Genomic DNA, 24,813 nt, shown 5'->3' with positions numbered 1-24,813 from the left:
ACAGCTAAACCGGTCATGCTGGAGGATGTTGCATGCAGCAGAACGTTCTCCACGGCGTCTCCAGACTGTCACACGTGCTCAGTGTGAACCTGCTTTCATCTGTGAAGAGCACAGGGCGCCAGTGGCAAATTTTCCAATCTTGGTGTTCTCTGGTAAATGCTAAACGTCCTGCACAGTGTTGGGCTGTAAGCACAGCCCCCACCTGTGGACGTCGGCCCTCATACCACCCTCATGGAGTCTGTTTCTGACCGTTTGAGCAGACACATGCACATTTGTGGCCTGCTGGAGGTCATTTTGCAGGGCTCTGGCAGTGCTCCTCCTGATCCTCCTTGCACAAAGGCGGAGGTAGCGGTCCTGCTGCTGGGTTGTTGCCCTCCTACGGCCTCCTCCACGTCTCCTGATGTACTGGCCTGTCTCCTGATGTACTGGCCTGTCTCCTGGTAGCGCCTCCATGCTCTGGACACTACGCTGACAGACACAGCAAACCTTCTTGCCACAGCTCGCATTAATGTGCCATCCTGGATGAGCTGCACTACCTGAGCCACTTGTGTGGGTTGCAGACTCCGTCTCATGCTACCACTAGAGTGAAAGCACCGCCAGCATTCAAAAGAGACCAAAACATCACCCAGGAAGCATAGGAACTGAGAAGTGGTCTGTGGTCACAACAGCATGTGGTATTTATTGTCAATCAGTGTTGCTTCCTAAGTGGACAGTTTGATTTCACAGAAGTGTGATTGACTTGGAGTTACATTGTGTGGTTTAAGTGTTCCCTTTGTCCCGTGAACCAATAAAATAGAGATTTTATGCAGAACATGAACGTGTGAATAGCTGCATGAAACAGACATATCAACTCTCTGGCTTCATTCATACATTAGACCAGTCATATCACGACGCAAGCAGCCGACCATATTGAGCCTACTGCACCTAAAGTCCCCGACAGAAAACATCACTTACTTGCATGACTTCTAGAAATTCCATTGCTTACACCGAACTTTGTGGCATTGGCAGAGGCTCAAAATATAACCTGCAGCGACTCACAAAATGGCTGGTACATTGTGTCCACAAATGTGCTCCAGGAAATAGACATTTGTAACATTGTTCCATATGTAACAATAACAAAAGTGAGTACAGTCTTACAATACCACCCACGGTGCCTCATCCCCACTACCACCCACGGTGATGCATCTCCACTACCACCCACGGTGATGCATCTCCATTACTACCCACGGTGATGCATCTCCACTACTACCCACGGTGATGCATCTCCACTACCATCCACGGTGATGCATCTCCACTACCACCCACGGTGATGCATCTCCACTACCACCCACGGTGATGCATCTCCATTACTACCACCCACGGTGATGCATCTCCATTACTACCACCCACGGTGATGCATCTCCACTACCACCCACGGTGATGCATCTCCACTACTACCCACGGTGATGCATCTCCACTACTACCCACGGTGATGTATCTCCACTACCATCCACGGTGATGCATCTCCACTACCACCCACGGTGATGCATCTCCATTACTACCCACGGTGATGCATCTCCATTACTACCCACGGTGATGCATCTCCACTACCACCCACAGTGATGCATCTCCACTACCACCCACGGTGATGCATCTCCACTACCACCCACGGTGATGCATCTCCATTACTACCCACGGTGATGCATCTCCATTACTACCCACGGTGATGCATCTCCACTACCACCCACGGTGATGCATCTCCACTACCACCCACGGTGATGCATCTCCACTACCACCCACGGTGATGCATCTCCACTACCACCCACGGTGATGCATCTCCACTACCACCCACGGTGATGCATCTCCACTACCACCCACGGTGATGCATCTCCACTACCACCCACGGTGATGCATCTCCATTACTACCCACGGTGATGCATCTCCATTACTACCCACGGTGATGCATCTCCACTACCACCCACGGCGCCTCATCTCCACTACCACCCACGGTGATGCATCTCCACTACCACCCACGGTGATGCATCTCCATTACTACCCACGGTGATGCATCTCCACTACCACCCACGGTGATGCATCTCCATTACTACCCACGGTGATGCATCTCCACTACCACCCACGGCGCCTCATCTCCACTACCACCCACGGTGATGCATCTCCACTACCACCCACGGTGATGCATCTCCACTACCACCCACGGTGCTGCATCTCCACTACCACCCACGGTGATGCATCTCCACTACCACCCACGGTGATGCATCTCCACTACCACCCACGGTGATGCATCTCCACTACCACCCACGGTGATGCATCTCCACTACCACCCACGGTGATGCATCTCCACTACCACCCACGGTGATGCATCTCCACTACCACCCACGGTGATGCATCTCCACTACCACCCACGGTGATGCATCTCCACTACCACCCACGGTGATGCATCTCCACTACCACCCACGGTGATGCATCTCCACTACCATCCACGGTGATGCATCTCCACTACCATCCACGGTGATACATCTCCACTACCACCCACGGTGATGCATCTCCACTACCACCCACGGCGCCTCATCTCCACTACCACCCACGGTGATGCATCTCCACTACCACCCACGGTGATGCATCTTCACTACCACCGACGGTGATGCATCTCCATTACTACCCACGGTGATGCATCTCCACTACTACCCACGGTGATGCATCTCCACTACCACCCACGGTGATGCATCTCCACTACCATCCACGGTGATGCATCTCCACTACCACCCACGGTGATGCATCTCCACTACCACCCACGGTGCTGCATCTCCATTACTACCCACGGTGATGCATCTCCACTACTACCCACGGTGCTGCATCTCCACTACTACCCACGGTGCTGCATCTCCACTACTACCCACGGTGCTGCATCTCCATTACTACCCAGGGTGCTGCATCTCCATTACTACCCAGGGTGCTGCATCTCCATTACTACCCAGGGTGCTGCATCTCCACTACTACCCAGGGTGCTGCATCTCCACTACTACCCAGGGTGCTGCATCTCCACTACTACCCAGGGTGCTGCATCTCCACTACTACCCAGGGTGCTGCATCTCCACTACTACCCACGGTGCTGCATCTCCACTACCACCCACGGTGCTGCATCTCCACTACTACCCACGGTGCTGCATCTCCACTACCACCCACGGTGATGCATCTCCACTACCACCCACGGCGCCTCATCTACACTACCACCCACGGTGCCGCATCTCCACTACCACCCACGGTGATGCATCTCCACTACCACCCACGGTGATGCATCTCCACTACCACCCACGGTGATGCATCTCCACTACCACCCACGGCGCCTCATCTCCACTACCATCCACGGTGCTGCATCTCCACTTCCACCCACGGTGATGCATCTCCACTACCACCCACGCTGATGCATCTCCACTACCACCCACGGTGATGCATCTCCACTACCACCCACGGTGATGCATCTCCACTACCACCCACGGTGCTGCATCTCCACTACCACCCACGGTGCTGCATCTCCACTACCACCCACGGCGATGCATCTCCACTACCACCCACGGTGATGCATCTCCACTACCACCCACGGTGCTGCATCTCCACTACCACCCACGGTGCTGCATCTCCACTACTACCCACGGTGCTGCATCTCCACTACTACCCACGGTGCTGCATCTCCACTACTACCCACGGTGCTGCATCTCCACTACTACCCACGGTGCTGCATCTCCACTACTACCGATGGTGCTGCATCTCCACTACTACCAACGTGCTGCATCTCCACTACTACCCACGGTGCTGCATCTCCACTACTACCCACGGTGCTGCATCTCTATTACTACCCACTATGCTGCATCTCCATTACTACCCACGGTGCTGCATCTCCACTACTACCCACGGTGCTGCATCTCCACTACTACCCACGGTGCTGCATCTCCACTACTACCCACGGTGCTGCATCTCCATTACTACCCACGGTGCTGTATCTCCACTACTACCTACGGTGCTGCATCTCCATTACTACCCACTGTGCTGCATCTCCACTACTACCCACGGTGCTGCATCTCCATTACTACCCACGGTGCTGCATCTCCATTACTACCCACGGTGCTGTATCTCCATTACTACCTACGGTGCTGTATCTCCATTACTACCCACTGTGCTGCATCTCCACTACTACCCACGGTGCTGCATCTCCACAACTACCCACGGTGCTGCATCTCCACAACTACCCACGGTGCTGCATCTCCACTACTACCCACGGTGCTGCATCTCCACTACTACCCACGGTGCTGCATCTCCACTACTACCCACGGTGCTGTATCTCCATTACTACCCACGGTGCTGCATCTCCACTACTACCCACTGTGCTGCATCTCCACAACTACCCACGGTGCTGCATCTCCACTACTACCCACGGTGCTGCATCTCCACAACTACCCACGGTGCTGCATATCCACTACTACCCACGGTGCTGCATCTCCACAACTACCCACGGTGCTGCATCTCCACTACTACCCACGGTGCTGCATCTCCACAACTACCCACGGTGCTGCATCTCCACTACTACCCACGGTGCTGCATCTCCACAACTACCCACGGTGCTGCATCTCCACTACTACCCACGGTGCTGCATCTCCACTACTACCCACGGTGCTGCATCTCCACTACTACCCACTGTGCTGCATCTCCACTACTACCCACGGTGCTGCATCTCCACTACTACCCACGGTGCTGCATCTCCACAACTACCCACGGTGCTGCATCTCCACTACTACCCACGGTGCTGCATCTCCATTACTACCCACGGTGCTGCATCTCCACAACTACCCACTGTGCTGCATCTCCATTACTACCCACGGTGCTGCATCTCCACTACTACCCACGGTGCTGCATCTCCATTACTACCCACTGTGCTGCATCTCCATTACTACCCACGGTACTGCATCTCTATAGTCAATATGCTGTGATAATGTATTAGGGAAGGCATATAGTCAATATGCTGTGATAATGTATTAGGGAAGGCATATAGTCAATATGCTGTGATAATGTATTAGGGAAGGCATATAGTCAATATGCTGTGATAATGTATTAGGGAAGGCATATAGTCAATATGCTGTGATAATGTATTAGGGAAGGCATATAGTCAATATGCTGTGATAATGTATTAGGGAAGGCATATAGTCAATATGCTGTGATAATGTATTAGGGAAGGCATATAGTCAATATGCTGTGATAATGTATTAGGGCAAGCGTATATACAATATGCTGTGATAATGTATTAGGGAAGGCATATAGTCAATATGCTGTGATAATGTATTAGGGAAGGCATATAGTCAATATGCTGTGATAATGTATTAGGGAAGGCATATAGTCAATATGCTGTGATAATGTATTAGGGAAGGCATATAGTCAATATGCTGTGATAATGTATTAGGGAAGGCATATAGTCAATATGCTGTGATAATGTATTAGGGAAGGCATATAGTCAATATGCTGTGATAATGTATTAGGGAAGGCATATAGTCAATATGCTGTGATAATGTATTAGGGCAAGCGTATATCCAATATGCTGTGATAATGTATTAGGGAAGGCATATAGTCAATATGCTGTGATAATGTATTAGGGAAGGCATATAGTCAATATGCTGTGATAATGTATTAGGGCAAGCGTATATACAATATGCTGTGATAATGTATTAGGGAAGGCATATAGTCAATATGCTGTGATAATGTATTAGGGAAGGCATATAGTCAATATGCTGTGATAATGTATTAGGGAAGGCATATAGTCAATATGCTGTGATAATGTATTAGGGCAAGCATATAGTCAATATGCTGTGATAATGTATTAGGGAAGGCATATAGTCAATATGCTGTGATAATGTATTAGGGAAGGCATATAGTCAATATGCTGTGATAATGTATTAGGAAGGCATATAGTCAATATGCTGTGATAATGTATTAGGGCAAGCGTATATCCAATATGCTGTGATAATGTATTAGGGAAGGCATATAGTCAATATGCTGTGATAATGTATTAGGAAGGCATATAGTCAATATGCTGTGATAATGTATTAGGGCAAGCGTATATCCAATATGCTGTGATAATGTATTAGGGAAGGCATATAGTCAATATGCTGTGATAATGTATTAGGGAAGGCATATAGTCAATATGCTGTGATAATGTATTAGGCAAGCGTATATCCAATATGCTGTGATAATGTATTAGGGAAGGCATATAGTCAATATGCTGTGATAATGTATTAGGGAAGGCATATAGTCAATATGCTGTGATAATGTATTAGGGCAAGCGTATATCCAATATGCTGTGATAATGTATTAGGGAAGGCATATAGTCAATATGCTGTGATAATGTATTAGGGAAGGCATATAGTCAATATGCTGTGATAATGTATTAGGGCAAGCGTATATCCAATATGCTGTGATAATGTATTAGGGAAGGCATATAGTCAATATGCTGTGATAATGTATTAGGGAAGGCATATAGTCAATATGCTGTGATAATGTATTAGGGCAAGCGTATATCCAATATGCTGTGATAATGTATTAGGGCTACTACACAAACATCATTCTTACTAAACTGTTTTTATTCGGTTAATGTTATATATTTTTAAGTCATGTTTTAAAAGCGGTAGATCTCGGCATGCTTCTTGACTGTGATCTTGAGTCATAAAAGGTCGTTGACCTCCGCCATGGACAATATAACAGATCCATATCGCCGTAGATACATACCTTCACCAGACCCAAGTCAATCTCCAGAACATTAGCCAGCTGGACCAGAACAACCAGAGGAGAACCAGATGACATCACGTTCATAAAGTCAAGAAGAAAACACACCAATAAACAACATGGTTAAATAATTATCCTTATATTCTATTAGCTTTATTTGAGCATCCTGAATGCTCCTACGGTATGAAATGGAATATGATCAAGACCTGGACGGTCTGACGAGACGTAATATTATTTCACCTACCTCTGACACATTAGTCTGCTCGTCGATGGAAACAAATATTTTGTACAATAGGGTTTCAAAGTAGTCTCCCTGGACCCTGTTCATCACGAAGCCTTCCAGGGGGGGCACTGGGAAACACAGTAATGTATTCATTAATAGATCATATATAATATTAAATAATTAAATAATTACAAAGCCTTCCGGGGGGGGGGGGGCTGGGAGACAGATGGAGCGCAACAAAAATACATAAAGGGTTGTCAATGGCAACCGACCGGCAAGTGAACAACCAACACACATCCCTCAGACAGTTATAGATGGTAATGTCATGGGCCCTCTACACAGCCCTCAGCCAGTTATAGACGGTAATGTCATGGGCCCTCTACACAGCCCTCAGCCAGTTACAGATGGTAATGTCATGGGCCCTCTACACAGCCCTCAGCCCTCAGCCAGTTATAGATGGTAATGTCATGGGCCCTCTACACAGCCCTCAGCCAGTTACAGATGGTAATGTCATGGGCCCTCTACACAGCCCTCAGCCCTCAGGCAGTTATAGACGGTAATGTCATGGGCCCTCTACACAGCCCTCAGCCAGTTATAGACGGTAATGTCATGGGCCCTCTACACAGCCCTCAGCCAGTTATAGACGGTAATGTCATGGGCCCTCTACACAGCCCTCAGCCAGTTACAGATGGTAATGTCATGGGCCCGCTACACAGCCCTCAGCCAGTTACAGATGGTAATGTCATGGGCCCTCTACACAGCCCTCAGCCCTCAGGCAGTTATAGACGGTAATGTCATGGGCCCTCTACACAGCCCTCAGCCAGTTATAGATGGTAATGTCATGGGCCCTCTACACAGCCCTCAGCCAGTTATAGATGGTAATGTCATGGGCCCTCTACACAGCCCTCGGCCAGTTATAGACGGTAATGTCATGGGCCCTCTACACAGCCCTCAGCCCTCAGCCAGTTATAGATGGTAATGTCATGGGCCCTCTACACAGCCCTCAGCCAGTTACAGATGGTAATGTCATGGGCCCTCTACACAGCCCTCAGCCAGTTATAGACGGTAATGTCATGGGCCCTCTACACAGCCCTCAGCCAGTTACAGATGGTAATGTCATGGGCCCTCTACACAGCCCTCAGCCAGTTATAGACGGTAATGTCATGGGCCCTCTACACAGCCCTCAGCCAGTTATAGACGGTAATGTCATGGGCCCTCTACACAGCCCTCAGCCAGTTATAGACGGTAATGTCATGGGCCCTCTACACAGCCCTCAGCCAGTTATAGATGGTAATGTCATGGGCCCTCTACACAGCCCTCAGCCAGTTATAGACGGTAATGTCATGGGCCCGCTACACAGCCCTCAGCCAGTTATAGACGGTAATGTCATGGGCCCTCTACACAGCCCTCAGCCCTCAGCCAGTTATAGATGGTAATGTTGTGGGCCCTCTACACAGCCCTCAGCCAGTTATAGATGGTAATGTTGTGGGGCCTCTTCACAGCCCTCAGCCAGTTATAGATGGTAATGTCATGGGCCCTCTACACAGCCCTCAGTCAGTTTTAGATGGTAATGTTGTGTGGCCTCTACACAGCCCTCAACCAGTTATAGATGGTAATGTTGTGGGGCCTCTACACAGCCCAGACAGTTATAGATGGTAATGTCATGGGCCCTCTACACAGCCCTCAGCCCTCAGTCAGTTATAGATGGTAATGTTGTGGGGCCTCTACACAGCCCTCAGTCAGTTACAGATGGTAATGTTGTGGGGCCTCTTCACAGCCCTCAGCCAGTTATAGATGGTAATGTTGTGGGGCCTCTACACAGCCCTCAGCCAGTTACAGATGGTAATGTTGTGGGGCCTCTACACAGCCCTCAGTCAGTTATAGATGGTAATGTTGTGGGGCCTCTACACAGCCCTCAGTCAGTTACAGATGGTAATGTTGTGGGGCCTCTACACAGCCCTCAGCCAGTTATAGATGGTAATGTTGTGGGGCCTCTACACAGCCCAGACAGTTATAGATGGTAATGTTGTGGGGCCTCTACACAGCCCAGACAGTTATAGATGGTAATGTTGTGGGGCCTCTACACAGCCCTCAGCCAGTTACAGATGGTAATGTTGTGGGGCCTCTACACAGCCCTCAGTCAGTTATAGATGGTAATGTCATGGGCCCTCTACACAGCCCTCAGTCAGTTTTAGATGGTAATGTTGTGTGGCCTCTACACAGCCCTCAACCAGTTATAGATGGTAATGTTGTGGGGCCTCTACACAGCCCAGACAGTTATAGATGGTAATGTCATGGGCCCTCTACACAGCCCTCAGCCCTCAGCCAGTTATAGATGGTAATGTTGTGGGCCCTCTACACAGCCCTCAGCCAGTTATAGATGGTAATGTTGTGGGGCCTCTTCACAGCCCTCAGCCAGTTATAGATGGTAATGTCATGGGCCCTCTACACAGCCCTCAGCCAGTTACAGATGGTAATGTCATGGGCCCTCTACACAGCCCTCAACCAGTTATAGATGGTAATGTTGTGGGGCCTCTACACAGCCCAGACAGTTATAGATGGTAATGTCATGGGCCCTCTACACAGCCCTCAGCCCTCAGTCAGTTATAGATGGTAATGTTGTGGGGCCTCTACACAGCCCTCAGTCAGTTTTAGATGGTAATGTTGTGGGGCCTCTACACAGCCCAGACAGTTATAGATGGTAATGTTGTGGGGCCTCTACACAGCCCTCAGCCAGTTACAGATGGTAATGTTGTGGGGCCTCTACACAGCCCTCAGTCAGTTATAGATGGTAATGTTGTGGGGCCTCTACACAGCCCTCAGTCAGTTACAGATGGTAATGTTGTGGGGCCTCTTCACAGCCCTCAGCCAGTTATAGATGGTAATGTTGTGGGGCCTCTACACAGCCCTCAGTCAGTTTTAGATGGTAATGTTGTGGGGCCTCTACACAGCCCAGACAGTTATAGATGGTAATGTTGTGGGGCCTCTACACAGCCCTCAGCCAGTTACAGATGGTAATGTTGTGGGGCCTCTACACAGCCCTCAGTCAGTTATAGATGGTAATGTTGTGGGGCCTCTACACAGCCCTCAGCCAGTTACAGATGGTAATGTTGTGGGGCCTCTACACAGCCCTCAGTCAGTTATAGATGGTAATGTTGTGGGGCCTCTACACAGCCCTCAGCCAGTTACAGATGGTAATGTTGTGGGGCCTCTACACAGCCCTCAGTCAGTTTTAGATGGTAATGTTGTGGGGCCTCTACACAGCCCTCAGCCAGTTACAGATGGTAATGTTGTGGGGCCTCTACACAGCCCTCAGTCAGTTATAGATGGTAATGTTGTGGGGCCTCTACACAGCCCTCAGTCAGTTTTAGATGGTAATGTTGTGTGGCCTCTTCACAGACCCAATTTTTTCTCCTTGCCCTCCATTATCTGATTTAGATCAAGGAGCTGCTGCCATTATACATGATCCCCGCTACCATTACCCATGACCCCGCTGCCATTACCCATGACCCCGCTGCCATTACCCATGACCCCGCTGCCATTACCCATGACCCCGCTGCCATTACCCATGACCCCGCTGCCATTACCCATGACCCGCTGCCATTACCCATGATCCCCGCTGCCATTACCCATGATCCCCGCTGCCATTACCCATGATCCCCACTGCCATTACACATGACCCCGCTGCCATTACCCATGATCCCCGCTGCCATTACCCATGATCCCCGCTGCCATTAACCATGATCCCCGCGTCCATTGCCCATGATCTGTGACCATTACCCATGATCCCCGTGACCATTGCCCATGATCCCCGCGTCCATTACCCATGATCCCCGCTGCCATTACCCATGATCCCTGCTGCCATTACCCATGATCCCTGCTGCCATCACGCAGGATCCCCGCTGCCATTACCCATGATCCCCGCTGCCATCACCAAGGATCCCCGCTGCCATTACCCATGATCCCCGCTGCCATCACCCATGATCCCCGCTGTTATTACCCATGATCCCTGCTGCCATTACCCATGATCCCTGCTGCCATTACCCAGGATCCCCACTGTTATTACCCAGGATCCCCGCTGCCATTACCCATGATCCCCGCTGCCATTACCCATGATCCCCGCTGTTATTACCCATGATCCCTGCTGCCATTACCCATGATCCCCGCTGCCATTACCCATGATCCCCGCTGCCATCACCCATGATCCCCGCTGCCATTATCATGATCCCAGCTGCCATGACCCATGATCCCCGCTGCCATTACCCATGATCCCCGCTGCCATCACCCAGGATCCCCGCTGCCATTACCCATGATCCCCGCTGCCATCACCCATGATCCCCGCTGTTATTACCCATGATCCCTGCTGCCATTACCCATGATCCCTGCTGCTATTACCCATGATCCCGCTGTTATTACCCAGGATCCCCGCTACCATTACCCATGATCCCCGCTGCCATCACCCAGGATCCCCGCTGCCATTACCCATGATCCACGCTGCCATCACCCATGATCCCTGCTGCCATTACCCATGATCCCTGCTGTTATTACCCAGGATCCCCGCTGCCATTACCCATGATCCCTGCTGCCATTACCCATGATCCCTGCTGCCATTACCCAGGATCCCCGCTGCCATTACCCAGGATCCCCGCTGCCATTACCCATGATCCCTGCTGCCATTACCCATGATCCCTGCTGCCATTACCCATGAACCCCGCTGTTATTACCCATGATCCCTGCTGCCATTACCCATGATCCCCGCTGTTATTACCCAGGATCCCCGCTGCCATTACCCTGTCCCGCAGGTGTGATGTTCAGATGTACCGATCCTGTACAGGTGTTGTTACACGTGGTCTGCCACTGTGAGGACGATCAGCTGTCTGTCCTGTCTCCCTTTAGCACTGTCTTAGGCGTCTCACAGTACAGCCATTGCAATTTATTGCCCTGGCCACATCTGCAGTCCTCATGCCTCCTTGCAGCATGCCTAAGGCACGTTCACGCAGATGAGCAGGGACCCTGGGCATCTTTCTTTTGGTGTTTTTCAGAGTCAGTAGAAAGGCCTCTTTCGTGCCCTAAATTATCATAACTGTGACCTTAATTGCCTACAGTCTGTAAGCTGTTAGTGTCTTAATCATTCCACCGGTGCAGGTTCATTGTTTATGGTTCATTGAACAAGCACTTTCTTTGTTGAGTTCCACATAGACATGTAGGCGATATGCTATACCACAGCTTTCAGCCAATCACCATTAAGGGCTAGAACCACTCAGTTTATAATGTTGAGTACCTGACATGCAGCTGTCATCAGAAATGGGCACGTCTAGATAGATGTATCCCCTGTTGTACAGACCTGAAGGAGAGAAAAGTCATGATCAGATTAACATATTCGTGTGAAAACGATGAAAAAGCGCTAACAAAGTATTAGCGCTAAGGAAGCATTTACAACGTATCACACCAGAATAAGTTCTGTTATGGCACAGCAGAATATGCACCTCTACCCAACATCTTTCCCAATCTTCAATAAACATAGAACAGAGCATAGATGCCCCTACATATTGCCCATCTTCTCCAGGCTCCCATCTTACTGGTCACTCGACCACCCTCCCCAACACTCCGCCACCCACCCTGACACTCCGACACCCACACCGACACTCCGACGCCCACCCCGACACTCCGACACCCACACCGACACTCCGACGCCCACCCCGACACTCCGACACCCACACCGACACTCCGACGCCCACCCCGACACTCCGACACCCACCCCGACACTCCGACACCCACCCCGACACTCCGACACCCACCCCGACACTCCGACGCCCACCCCGACACTCCGACACCCACACCGACACTCCGACGCCCACCCCGACACTCCGACACCCACCCCGACACTCCGACACCCACCCCGACACTCCGACACCCACCCCGACACTCCGACACCCACCCCGACACTCCGACACCCACTCCGACACTCACCCCGACAATCCGACACCCACACCGACACTCCGACACCCACCCCGACACTCCGACACCCACCCCGACACTCCGACACCCACTCCGACACTCACACCGACACTCACACCGACACTCCGACACCCACCCCGACACTCCGACACCCACCCCGACACTCACCCCGACACTCCGCCACCCACACAGACACTCCGCCACCCACTCCGCCACCCACACCGACACTCCGACACCCACCCCGACACTCCGACACCCACCCCGACACTCCGACACCCACCCCGACACTCCGACACCCACACCGACACTCCGCCACCCACCCAGACACTCCGACACCCACCCTGACACTCCGGCACCCACCCTGACACTCCGGCACCCACTCCGACACTCACCCCGACAATCCGACACCCACCCTGACACCCACCCTGACACTCCGGCACCCACTCCGACACTCCGACACCCACACCGACACTCCGACACCCTTCCTGACACTCCGACACCCTTCCTGACACTCCGACACCCACTCCGACACTCACCCCGACAATCTGACACCCACCCTGACACTCCGCCACCCACACCGACACTCCGACACCCACCCCGACACTCCGACACCCACCCCGACACTCCGACACCCACCCCGACACTCCGCCACCCACACCGACACTCCGACACCCACCCCGACACTCCGACACCCACCCCGACACTCCGCCACCCACCCCGACACCCACCCCGACACTCCGCCACCCACACCGACACCCACCCCGACACCCACCCCGACACCCACCCCGACACTCCGCCACCCACACCGACACTCCGACACCCACCCCGACACTCCGACACCCTTCCTGACACTCCGACACCCTTCCTGACACTCACCCCGACAATCCGACACCCACCCTGACACTCTGCCACCCACACCGACACTCCGACAGCCACCCTGACACTCCGACAGCCACCCCGACACTCCGACACCCACCCTGACACTCCGACACTCACCCCGACACTCACCCCGACACCCACACCGACACTCCGCCATCCTATAATTTATTCTAACATCTTTCACTACCATCCTAGCTGTCACTCTACCATCCGAGCTGTCACTCTACCATCCGAGCTGTCACTCTACCCAGCTGGGACTCTCTTCCCTCCTACCTGGGACTCTCTTCGCTCCTACCTGGGACTCTCTTCCCTCCTACCTGTTAACCTACCCTCCTACCTGGTACTCTCTTCCCTCCTACCTGTTAACCTACCCTCCTACCTGGTACTCTCTTCCCTACTACCTGGTACTCTCTTCCCTCCTACCTGTTATCCTTCCCTCCTACCTGGTACTCTCTTCCCTCCTACCTGTTATCCTTCCATCCTACCTGGTACTCTCTTCCCTCCTACCTGGTACTCTCTTCCCTCAAACCTGGTACTCTCTTCCCTCCTACCTGTTAACCTACCCTCCTACCTGGTACTCTCTTCCCTCCTACCTGTTAACCTACCCTCCTACCTGGTACTCTCTTCCCTACTACCTGGTACTCTCTTCCCTCCTACCTGTTATCCTTCCCTCCTACCTGGGACTCTCTTCCCTCCTACCTGGTACTCTCTTCCCTCCTACCTGTTATCCTTCCATCCTACCTGGTACTCTCTTCCCTCCTACCTGGTACTCTCTTCCCTCAAACCTGGTACTCTCTTCCCTCCTACCTGTTAACCTACCCTCCTACCTGGTACTCTCTTCCCTCCTACCTGTTAACCTACCCTCCTACCTGGTACTCTCTTCCTACTACCTGGTACTCTCTTCCCTCCTACCTGTTATCCTTCCCTCCTACCTGGGACTCTCTTCCCTCCTACCTGGTACTCTCTTCCCTCCTACCTGGTACTCTCTTCCCTCCTACCTGTTAACCTACCCTCCTACCTGGTACTCTCTTCCCTACTACCTGGTACTCTCTTCCCTCCTACCTGGTACTCTCTTCCCTCCTACCTGGTACTCTCTTCCCTCCTACCTGTTAACCTACCCTCCTACCTGGTACTCTCTTCCCTCCTACCTGTTAACCTACCCTCCTACCTGGTACTCTCTTCCCTACTACCTGGTACTCTCTTCCCTCCTACCTGTTATCCTTCCCTCCTACCTGGGACTCTCTTCCCTCCTACCTGGTACTCTCTTCCCTCCTACCTGTTATCCTTCCATCCTACCTGGTACTCTCTTCCCTCCTACCTGGTACTCTCTTCCCTCAAACCTGGTACTCTCTTCCCTCCTACCTGTTAACCTACCCTCCTACCTGGTACTCTCTTCCCTCCTACCTGTTAACCTACCCTCCTACCTGGTACTCTCTTCCCTACTACCTGGTACTCTCTTCCCTCCTACCTGTTATCCTTCCCTCCTACCTGGGACTCTCTTCCCTCCTACCTGGTACTCTCTTCCCTCCTACCTGGTACTCTCTTCCCTCCTACCTGTTAACCTACCCTCCTACCTGGTACTCTCTTCCCTACTACCTGGTACTCTCTTCCCTCCTACCTGGTACTCTCTTCCCTCCTACCTGGTACTCTCTTCCCTCCTACCTGGTACTCTCTTCCCTCCTACCTGGGACTCTCTTCCCTCATACCTGGGACTCTCTTCCCTCATACCTGGGACTCTCTTCCCTCATACCTGTTAACCTACCCTCCTACCTGGTACTCTCTTCCCTCCTACCCGGTACTCTCTTCCCTCCTACCCGGTACTCCCGACCATCCTACCCGGTACTCCCGACCATCCTACCCGGTACTCCCGACCATCCTACCTGGTACTCTCTTCCCTCCTACCTGGTACTCTCTTCCCTTCTACCTGGTACTCCCTACCATCCTCCCTGGTACTCTCCTCCATCCTACCTGGTACTCTCTTCCCTCCTACCTGGTACTCTCTTCCCTCCTACCTGTTAACCTACCCTCCTACCTGGTACTCTCTTCCCTCCTACCTGGTACTCTCTTCCCTCCTACCTGTTAACCTTCCCTCCTACCTGGGACTCTCTTCCCTCCTACCTGGTACTCTCTTCCCTCCTACCTGGTACTCTATACCATCCTACCTGTTAACCTTCCCTCCTACCTGGTACTCTCTTCCCTCCTACCTGGTACTCTCTTCCCTCCTACCTGGTACTCTCTTCCCTCCTACCTGGTACTCTCTTCCCTCCTACCTGGTACTCTCTTCCCTCCTACCTGGTACTCTCTTCCCTCCTACCTGGTACTCTTCCCTCCTACCTGGGACTCTCTTCCCTCATACCTGTTAACCTACCCTCCTACCTGGGACTCTCTTCCCTCCTACCTGGGACTCTCTTCCCTCCTACCTGGGACTCTCTTCCCTCCTACCTGGGACTCTCTTCTCTCCTACCTGGGACTCTCTTCCCTCCTACCCGGGACTCTCTTCCCTCCTACCCGGGACTCTCTTCCCTCCTACCCGGGACTCTCTTCCCTCCTACCCGGGACTCTCTTCCCTCCTACCCGGTACTCTCTTCCCTCCTACCCGGTACTCTCTTCCCTCCTACCTCTTAACCTTCCACCAGAGCCACAATAGGCCGTAATGACAGGGAAGGCATCTTATCACACTAAACTGTTTTCCAACACCCTGATGGCGAGCGACTACCATTTATCCAGACCACTGGGCTATTTAGCAGTGAGCTGGGATGAACACACACAGAGAGACAGACAAGAATAAATTCCACTCACTCAGCACCACATTGTACTCCATTGAACCGGCCAGTTGGGGTCCTGAATCTATCATCTTATCAATCGCCTTCCTCTCTGCCACCGAGCAGATCTAAAATCAGACAGGACAGAGGGAGGACACAGACAGACGTTAGCTGGGTGGAGGGGGAGAGAAAGAAGGAGAGGAGGAAAAAGGCAGTTGGAGAGGAGGAGGAGAGGAGGAGGAGAGGAGGAAACAGGCGGTTGGAGAGGAGGAGGAGAGGAGGAGGAGAGGAGGAGGAGAGGAGGAAACAGGCGGTTGGAGAAGAGGAGGAGAGGAGGAAACAGGCGGTTGGAGAGGAGGAGGAGAGGAGGAAACAGGCGGTTGGAGAAGAGGAGAAGAGGAGGAGAGGAGGAGGAGAGGAGGAGGAGGAGAGGAGGAAACAGGCGGTTGGAGAGGAGGAGGAGAGGAGGAGGAGAGGAATGAAACAGGCGGTTGGAGAGAAGGAGAGGAGGAGGAGAGGAGGAGGAGAGGAGGAAACAGGTGGTTGGAGAGGAGGAGGAAAGGAGGAAACAGGCGGTTGGAGAGGAGGAGGAGAGGAGGAGGAGGAGGAGAGGAGGAAACAGGCGGTTGGAGAGGAGGAGGAGAGGAGGAGGAGGAGGAGAGGAGGAAACAGGCGGTTGGAGAGGAGGAGGAAAGGAGGAAACAGGCGGTTGGAGAGGAGGAGGAGGAGAGGAGGAAACAGGCGGTTGGAGAAGAGGAGGAGAGGAGGAAACAGGTGGTTGGAGAGGAGGAGGAGAGGAGGAAACAGGCGGTTGGAGAAGACAGGAGGAGGAGAGGAGGAGACAGGCGGTTGGAGAGGAGGAGGAGAGGAGGAAACAGGCGGTTGGAGAGGAGGAGGAGAGGAGGAAACAGGCGGTTGGAGAAGAGGAGGAGAGGAGGAAACAGGCGGTTGGAGAGGAGGAGGAGAGGAGGAAACAGGCGGTTGGAGAAGAGGAGGAGAGGAGGAAACAGGCGGTTGGAGAAGAGGAGGAGAGGAGGAGAGGAGGAGAGGAGGAAACAGGCGGTTGGAGAAGAGGAGGAGAGGAGAGGAGGAAACAGGCGGTTGGAGAGGAGGAGGAGAGGAGGAAACAGGCGGTTGGAGAGGAGGAGGAGAGGAGGAAACAGGCGGTTGGAGAAGAGGAGGAGAGGAGGAAACAGGCGGTTGGAGAGGAGGAGGAAAGGAGGAAACAGGCGGTTGGAGAAGAGGAGGAGAGGAGGAAACAGGCGGTTGGAGAGGAGGAGGAGAGGAGGAAACAGGCGGTTGGAGAGGAGGAGGAGAGGAATGAAACAGGCGGTTGGAGAGGAGGAGAAGAGGAGGAAAGGAGGAAACAGGCGGTTGGAGAGGAGGAAAAGAGGAGGAAAGGAGGAAACAGGCGGTTGGAGAGGAGGAGGAGAGGAGGAAACAGGCGGTTGGAGAGGAGGAGGAGAGGAGGAAACAGGCGGTTGGAGAGGAGGAGGAGAGGAGGAAACAGGCGGTTGGAGAAGAGGAGGAGAGGAGGAGGAGAGGAGGAAACAGGCGGTTGGAGAGGAGGAGGAGAGGAGGAAACAGGCGGTTGGAGAGGAGGAGGAGAGGAGGAAACAGGCGGTTGGAGAGGAGGAGGAGAGGAGGAAACAGGCGGTTGGAGAGGAGGAGGAGAGGAGGACACAGGCGGTTGGAGAGGAGGAGGAGAGGAGGAGAGGAGGAAACAGGCGGTTGGAGAAGAGGAGGAGAGGAGGAAACAGGCGGTTGGAGAGGAGGAGGAGAGGAGGAAACAGGCGGTTGGAGAGGAGGAGAAGAGGAGGAGAGGAGGAAACAGGCGGTTGGAGAGGAGGAGAAGAGGAAACAGGCGGTTGGAGAGGAGGAAAAGAGGAGGAAAGGAGGAAACAGGCGGTTGGAGAGGAGGAGGAGAGGAGGAGAGGAGGAAACAGGCGGTTGGAGAGGAGGAGGAGAGGAGGACACAGGCGGTTGGAGAGGAGGAGGAGAGGAGGAGAGGAGGAAACAGGCGGTTGGAGGAGAGGAGGAGAGGAGGAAACAGGCGGTTGGAGAGGAGGAGGAGAGGAGGAAACAGGCGGTTGGAGAGGAGGAGAAGAGGAGGAGAGGAGGAAACAGGCGGTTAGAGAGGAGGAGAAGAGGAGGAGAGGAGGAAACAGGCGGTTGGAGAGGAGGAAAAGAGGAGGAAAGGAGGAAACAGGCGGTTGGAGAGGAGGAGGAGAGGAGGAGAGGAGGAAACAGGCGGTTGGAGAGGAAGAGGAGAGGAGGAAACAGGCGGTTGGAGAGGAGGAGGAGAGGAGGAAACAGGCGGTTGGAGAGGAGGAGGAGAGGAGGAAACAGGCGGTTGGAGAGGAGGAGGAGAGGAGGAAACAGGCGGTTGGAGAAGAGGAGGAGAGGAGGAAACAGGCGGTTGGAGAGGAGGAAACAGGCGGTTGGAGAAGAGGAGGAGAGGAGGAAACAGGCGGTTGGAGAGGAGGAGGAGAGGAGGAAACAGGCGGTTGGAGAGGAGGAGGAGAGGAGGAAACAGGCGGTTGGAGAAGAGGAGGAGAGGAGGAAACAGGCGGTTGGAGAGGAGGAGAGGAGGAAACAGGTAGAGAGGGGAAACCACACACTTCATCTTCCAGAAGAGAAAGAAACACATAAAATGAACACAGCACCTTCAGGCTGGAGATCAGTCTAGCTAGCGAGCTTTATCTTTTTTTATGTTTGGAGGAGGAGGAGGAGAGGAGGAGGAGAAGAGGAGATCAGTCTAGCTAGCGAGCTTTATCTTTTTTTATGTTTGTAGTGTGGTATAACATTTAGACCTTTCTAGTGTGAACCTGCACAGATTCCAGATGATACAGTCAGTGTGTAACTCCTAGCTGGATAGGTAGAGTCCTGGGTCAGATAGGTAGTGTCCTGGGTCAGATATAGATAGGTAGAGTCCTGGGTCAGTAAGCTAGTGTCCTGGGTCAGATATAGATAGGTAGAGTCCTGGGTCAGATATAGATAGGTAGTGTCCTGGGTCAGATATAGATAGGTAGAGCCTAGTATCAGATATAGATAGGTAGAGTCCTGGGTCAGATGTAGATAGGTAGAGTCCTGGGTCAGATATAGATAGGTAGAGTCCTGGGTCAGATGTAGATAGGTAGAGTCCTGGGTCAGATATAGATAGGTAGAGTCCTGGGTCAGATGTAGATAGGTAGTGTCCTGGGTCAGATATAGATAGGTAGTGTCCTGGGTCAGATGTAGATAGGTAGTGTCCTGGGTCAGATATAGATAGGTAGTGTCCTGGGTCAGATATAGATAGGTAGTGTCCTGGGTCAGATGTAGATAGGTAGTGTCCTGGGTCAGATGTAGATAGGTAGTGTCCTGGGTCAGATGTAGATAGGTAGTGTCCTGGGTCAGATGTAGATAGGTAGTGCCTAGTATCAGATATAGATAGGTAGTGTCCTGGGTCAGATATAGATAGGTAGTGTCCTGGGTCAGATGTAGATAGGTAGTGTCCTGGGTCAGATGTAGATAGCTAGTGTCCTGGGTCAGATGTAGATAGGTAGTGTCCTGGGTCAGATGTAGATAGGTAGTGCCTAGTATCAGATATAGATAGGTAGTGTCCTGGGTCAGATATAGATAGGTAGTGTCCTGGGTCAGATGTAGATAGGTAGTGTCCTGGGTCAGATGTAGATAGGTAGTGTCCTGGGTCAGATAGGTAGTGTCCTGGGTCAGATGTAGATAGGTAGTGTCCTGGGTCAGATGTAGATCGGTAGAGTCCTGGGTCAGATATAGATAGGTAGTGTCCTGGGTCAGATATAGATAGGTAGTGTCCTGGGTCAGATATAGATAGGTAGTGTCCTGGGTCAGATATAGATAGGTAGTGTCCTGGGTCAGATATAGATAGGTAGTGTCCTGGGTCAGATATAGATAGGTAGTGTCCTGGGTCAGATATAGATAGGTAGTGTCCTGGGTCAGATATAGATAGGTAGTGTCCTGGGTCAGATATAGATAGGTAGTGTCCTGGGTCAGATATAGATAGGTAGTGTCCTGGGTCAGATGTAGATAAGTAGTGTCCTGGGTCAGATATAGATAGGTAGTGTCCTGGGTCAGATGTAGATAGGTAGTGTCCTGGGTCAGATGTAGATAGGTAGTGTCCTGGGTCAGATATACATAGGTAGTGTCCTGGGTCAGATATAGATAGGTAGTGTCCTGGGTCAGATATAGATAGGTAGTGTCCTGGGTCAGATATAGATAGGTAGTGTCCTGGGTCAGATGTAGATAGGTAGTGTCCTGGGTCAGATATAAATAGGTAGTGTCCTGGGTCAGATGTAGATAGGTAGTGTCCTGGGTCAGATGTAGATAGGTAGCGTCCTGGGTCAGATGTAGATAGGTAGTGTCCTGGGTCAGATATAGATAGGTAGTGTCCTGGGTCAGATATAGATAGGTAGTGTCCTGGGTCAGATATAGATAGGTAGTGTCCTGGGTCAGATATAGATAGGTAGAGTCCTGGGTCAGATATAGATAGGTAGTGTCCTGGGTCAGATATAGATAGGTAGAGTCCTGGGTCAGATATAGATAGGTAGTGTCCTGGGTCAGATATAGATAGGTAGTGTCCTGGGTCAGATATAGATAGGTAGTGTCCTGGGTCAGATATAGATAGGTAGTGTCCTGGGTCAGATGTAGATAGCTAGTGTCCTGGGTCAGATGTAGATAGGTAGTGTCCTGGGTCAGATGTAGATAGCTAGTGTCCTGGGTCAGATGTAGATAGGTAGTGTCCTGGGTCAGATGTAGATAGGTAGTGTCCTGGGTCAGATGTAGATAGGTAGTGTCCTGGGTCAGATGTAGATAGGTAGTGTCCTGGGTCAGATATAGATAGGTAGTGTCCTGGGTCAGATGTAGATAGGTAGTGTCCTGGGTCAGATGTAGATAGGTAGTGTCCTGGGTCAGATGTAGATAGGTAGTGTCCTTGGTCAGATATAGATAGGTAGTGTCCTGGGTCAGATGTAGATAGGTAGTGTCCTGGGTCAGATGTAGATAGCTAGTGTCCTGGGTCAGATGTAGATAGGTAGTGTCCTGGGTCAGATGTAGATAGGTAGTGCCTAGTATCAGATATACAGTGCATACAGGAAGTATTCAGACCACTTCCCTTTTCAACATGTTGTTACGTTTACAGCCCAATTCAAATTGCCATCCTATGTAGAAGAATCGAGGCTGTAAAACACTATTTAATCCAATTGAGCATAAGGCTGTAACGTAACAATATTTGGAAAAAGTCCAGGAATACTTTCTGAATGCGCTGTACATACCTTCTACAGACCCTACTGGGTATTCCCGACAATACGTTCACTGCTGCACCCAAAACAGTGATTGATCTAAGCCCATCTGTATTCTATATACAGTTATTGATCTAAGCCCATCTGTATTCTATATACAGTTATTGATCTAAGCCCATCTGTATTCTATATACAGTTATTGATCTAAGCCCATCTGTATTCCATATACAGTTATTGATCTAAGCCCATCTGTATTCTATATACAGTTATTGATCTAAGCCCATCTGTATTCTATATACAGTTATTGATCTAAGCCCATCTGTATTCCATATACAGTTATTGATCTAAGCCCATCTGTATTCTATATACAGTGATTGATCTAAGCCAATCTGTATTCTATATACAGTTATTGATCTAAGCCCATCTGTATATATATATATATATATATATGCCATTTAGCAGTACGCTTTTATCCAAAGCGACTTACATCTGTATTCTATATACAGTTATTGATCTAAGCCCATCTGTATTCTATATACAGTGATTGATCTAAGCCAATCTGTATTCTATATACAGTTATTGATCTAAGCCCATCTGTATTCTAAATACAGTTATTGATCTAAGCCCATCTGTATTCTATATACAGTTATTGATCTAAGCCCATCTGTATTCTATATACAGTTATTGATCTAAGCCCATCTGTATTCTATATACAGTTATTGATCTAAGCCCATCTGTATTCTATATACAGTTATTGATCTAAGCCCATCTGTATTCTATATACAGTTATTGATCTAAGCCCATCTGTATTCTATATACAGTTATTGATCTAAGCCCATCTGTATTCTATATACAGTTATTGATCTAAGCCCATCTGTATTCTATATACAGTTATTGATCTAAGCCCATCTGTATTCTATATACAGTTATTGATCTAAGCCCATCTGTATTCTATATACAGTTATTGATCTAAGTCCATCTGTATTCTATATACAGTTATTGATCTAAGCCAATCTGTATTCTATATACAGTTATTGATCTAAGCCCATCTGTATTCTATATACAGTTATTGATCTAATCCCATCTGTATTCTATATACAGTTATTGATCTAAGCCCATCTGTATTCTATATACAGTTATTGATCTAAGCCCATCTGTATTCTATATACAGTGATTGATCTAAGCCCATCTGTATTTTATATACAGTTATTGATCTAATCCCATCTGTATTCTATATACTGTTATTGATCTAAGCCAATCTGTATTCTATATACAGTTATTGATCTAAGCTCATCTGTATTCTATATACAGTGATGGCCCATCTGTATTCTATATACAGTGATTGATCTAAGTCCATCTGTATTCTATATACAGTGATTGATCTAAGTCTATCTGTATTCTATATACAGTTATTGATCTAAGCCCATCTGTATTCTATATACTGTTATTGATCTAAGCCAATCTGTATTCTATATACAGTTATTGATCTAAGCTCATCTGTATTCTATATACAGTTACTGCCCATCTGTATTCTATATACAGTTATTGATCTAAGCCCATCTGTATTCTATATACAGTTATTGATCTATGCCCATCTGTATTCTATATACAGTGATTGATCTAAGCCCATCTGTATTCTATATACAGTGATTGATCGAAGCCCATCTGTATTCTATATACAGTTATTGCCCATCTGTATTCTATATACAGTATACAGTGATTGATCTAAGCCCATCTGTATTCTATATACCAGTGATTGTTATTGATCTAGGCCCATCTGTATTCTATATACAGTTATTGATCTAACCAATCTGTATTCTATATACAGTTATTGATCTAAACCCATCTGTATTCTATATACAGTTATTGATCTAAACCCATCTGTATTCTATATACAGTTATTGATCTAAGCCCATCTGTTATTCTATATACAGTTATTGCCCATCTGTATTCTATATACAGTTATTGATCTAAGCCCATCTGTATTCTATATACAGTGATTGATCTAAGCCCATCTGTATTCTATATACAGTGATTGATCTAAGCCCATCTGTATTCTATATACAGTTATTGATCTAAGCCCATCTGTATTCTATATACAGTTATTGATCTAAACCCATCTGTATTCTATATACAGTTATTGATCTAAACCCATCTGTATTCTATATACAGTTATTGGAACACATTTTAAAACCTACATTTAATTCAAATTTAGAGTTTCTGGCGCAGCAACCAAAAAGGCATTTGTTTCTGACCTGGCAACCAGATGGTGGCACAAAAGGCTGTTGACCAATTGGTGGGACAAAGGCATTTCCTAACCAGACCTGGCAACCAGATGGTGGGACAAAGGCATTTCCTAACTGACCTGGCAACCAGATGGTGGGACAAAGGCATTTCCTAACAGACCTGGCAACCAGATGGTGGGACAAAGGCATTTCCTAACAGACCTGGCAACCAGATGGTGGGACAAAGGCATTCCCTAACAGACCTGGCAACCAGATGGTGGAACAAAGGCATTTCCTAACAGACCTGGCAACCAGATGGTGGGACAAAGGCATTTCCTAACAGACCTGGCAACCAGATGGTGGAACAAAGGCATTTCCTAACAGACCTGGCAACCAGATGGTGGGACAAAGGCATTTCCTAACAGACCTGGCAACCAGATGGTGGAACAAAGGCATTTCCTAACAGACCTGGCAACCAGATGGTGGAACAAAAGCATTTCCTAACAGACCTGGCAACCAGATGGTGGGACAAAGGCATTTCCTAACAGACCTGGCAACCAGATGGTGGAACAAAAGCATTTCCTAACAGACCTGGCAACTTTCTTTAAGGTTGGAACCAACATGAAGTACCTCCAGCAGGCAGAGAGGTAAGAACCATTAATCCACTAGCTCAGGGACAAGCTACACTATTCACAGCCCTGTGTAATGTTCAATATAAGACAGGTAAGAACCATTCATCAACTAGC

The 24,813-nt window shown here is 50.1% G+C and overlaps 1 protein-coding gene across 1 annotated transcript in view; it reads right to left on the bottom strand.

Annotated features, from left to right (window-relative positions):
* LOC118382164 (protein FAM91A1) overlaps positions 1 to 24,813 on the bottom strand; it is a 129,209-nt gene that overhangs the window by 73,628 nt on the left and 30,768 nt on the right. The window contains exons 7-10 of the mRNA XM_052473170.1: positions 16,625 to 16,715; positions 12,270 to 12,332; positions 7,010 to 7,116; positions 6,769 to 6,807 (exon numbers count right to left, since the gene is read on the bottom strand). Coding sequence (XP_052329130.1) covers positions 6,769 to 6,807; positions 7,010 to 7,116; positions 12,270 to 12,332; positions 16,625 to 16,715 — 300 coding nt within the window. The remainder of the gene's footprint in view (positions 1 to 6,768; positions 6,808 to 7,009; positions 7,117 to 12,269; positions 12,333 to 16,624; positions 16,716 to 24,813) is intronic.

This window comes from Oncorhynchus keta, chromosome 20 (assembly GCF_023373465.1).
Source record: "Oncorhynchus keta strain PuntledgeMale-10-30-2019 chromosome 20, Oket_V2, whole genome shotgun sequence".
In the NCBI taxonomy this organism is placed as follows: Eukaryota; Metazoa; Chordata; class Actinopteri; order Salmoniformes; family Salmonidae; genus Oncorhynchus; species Oncorhynchus keta.
Note: the sequence above shows the minus strand (reverse complement) of the source record. Positions and strands in the feature narration are given on the sequence as shown.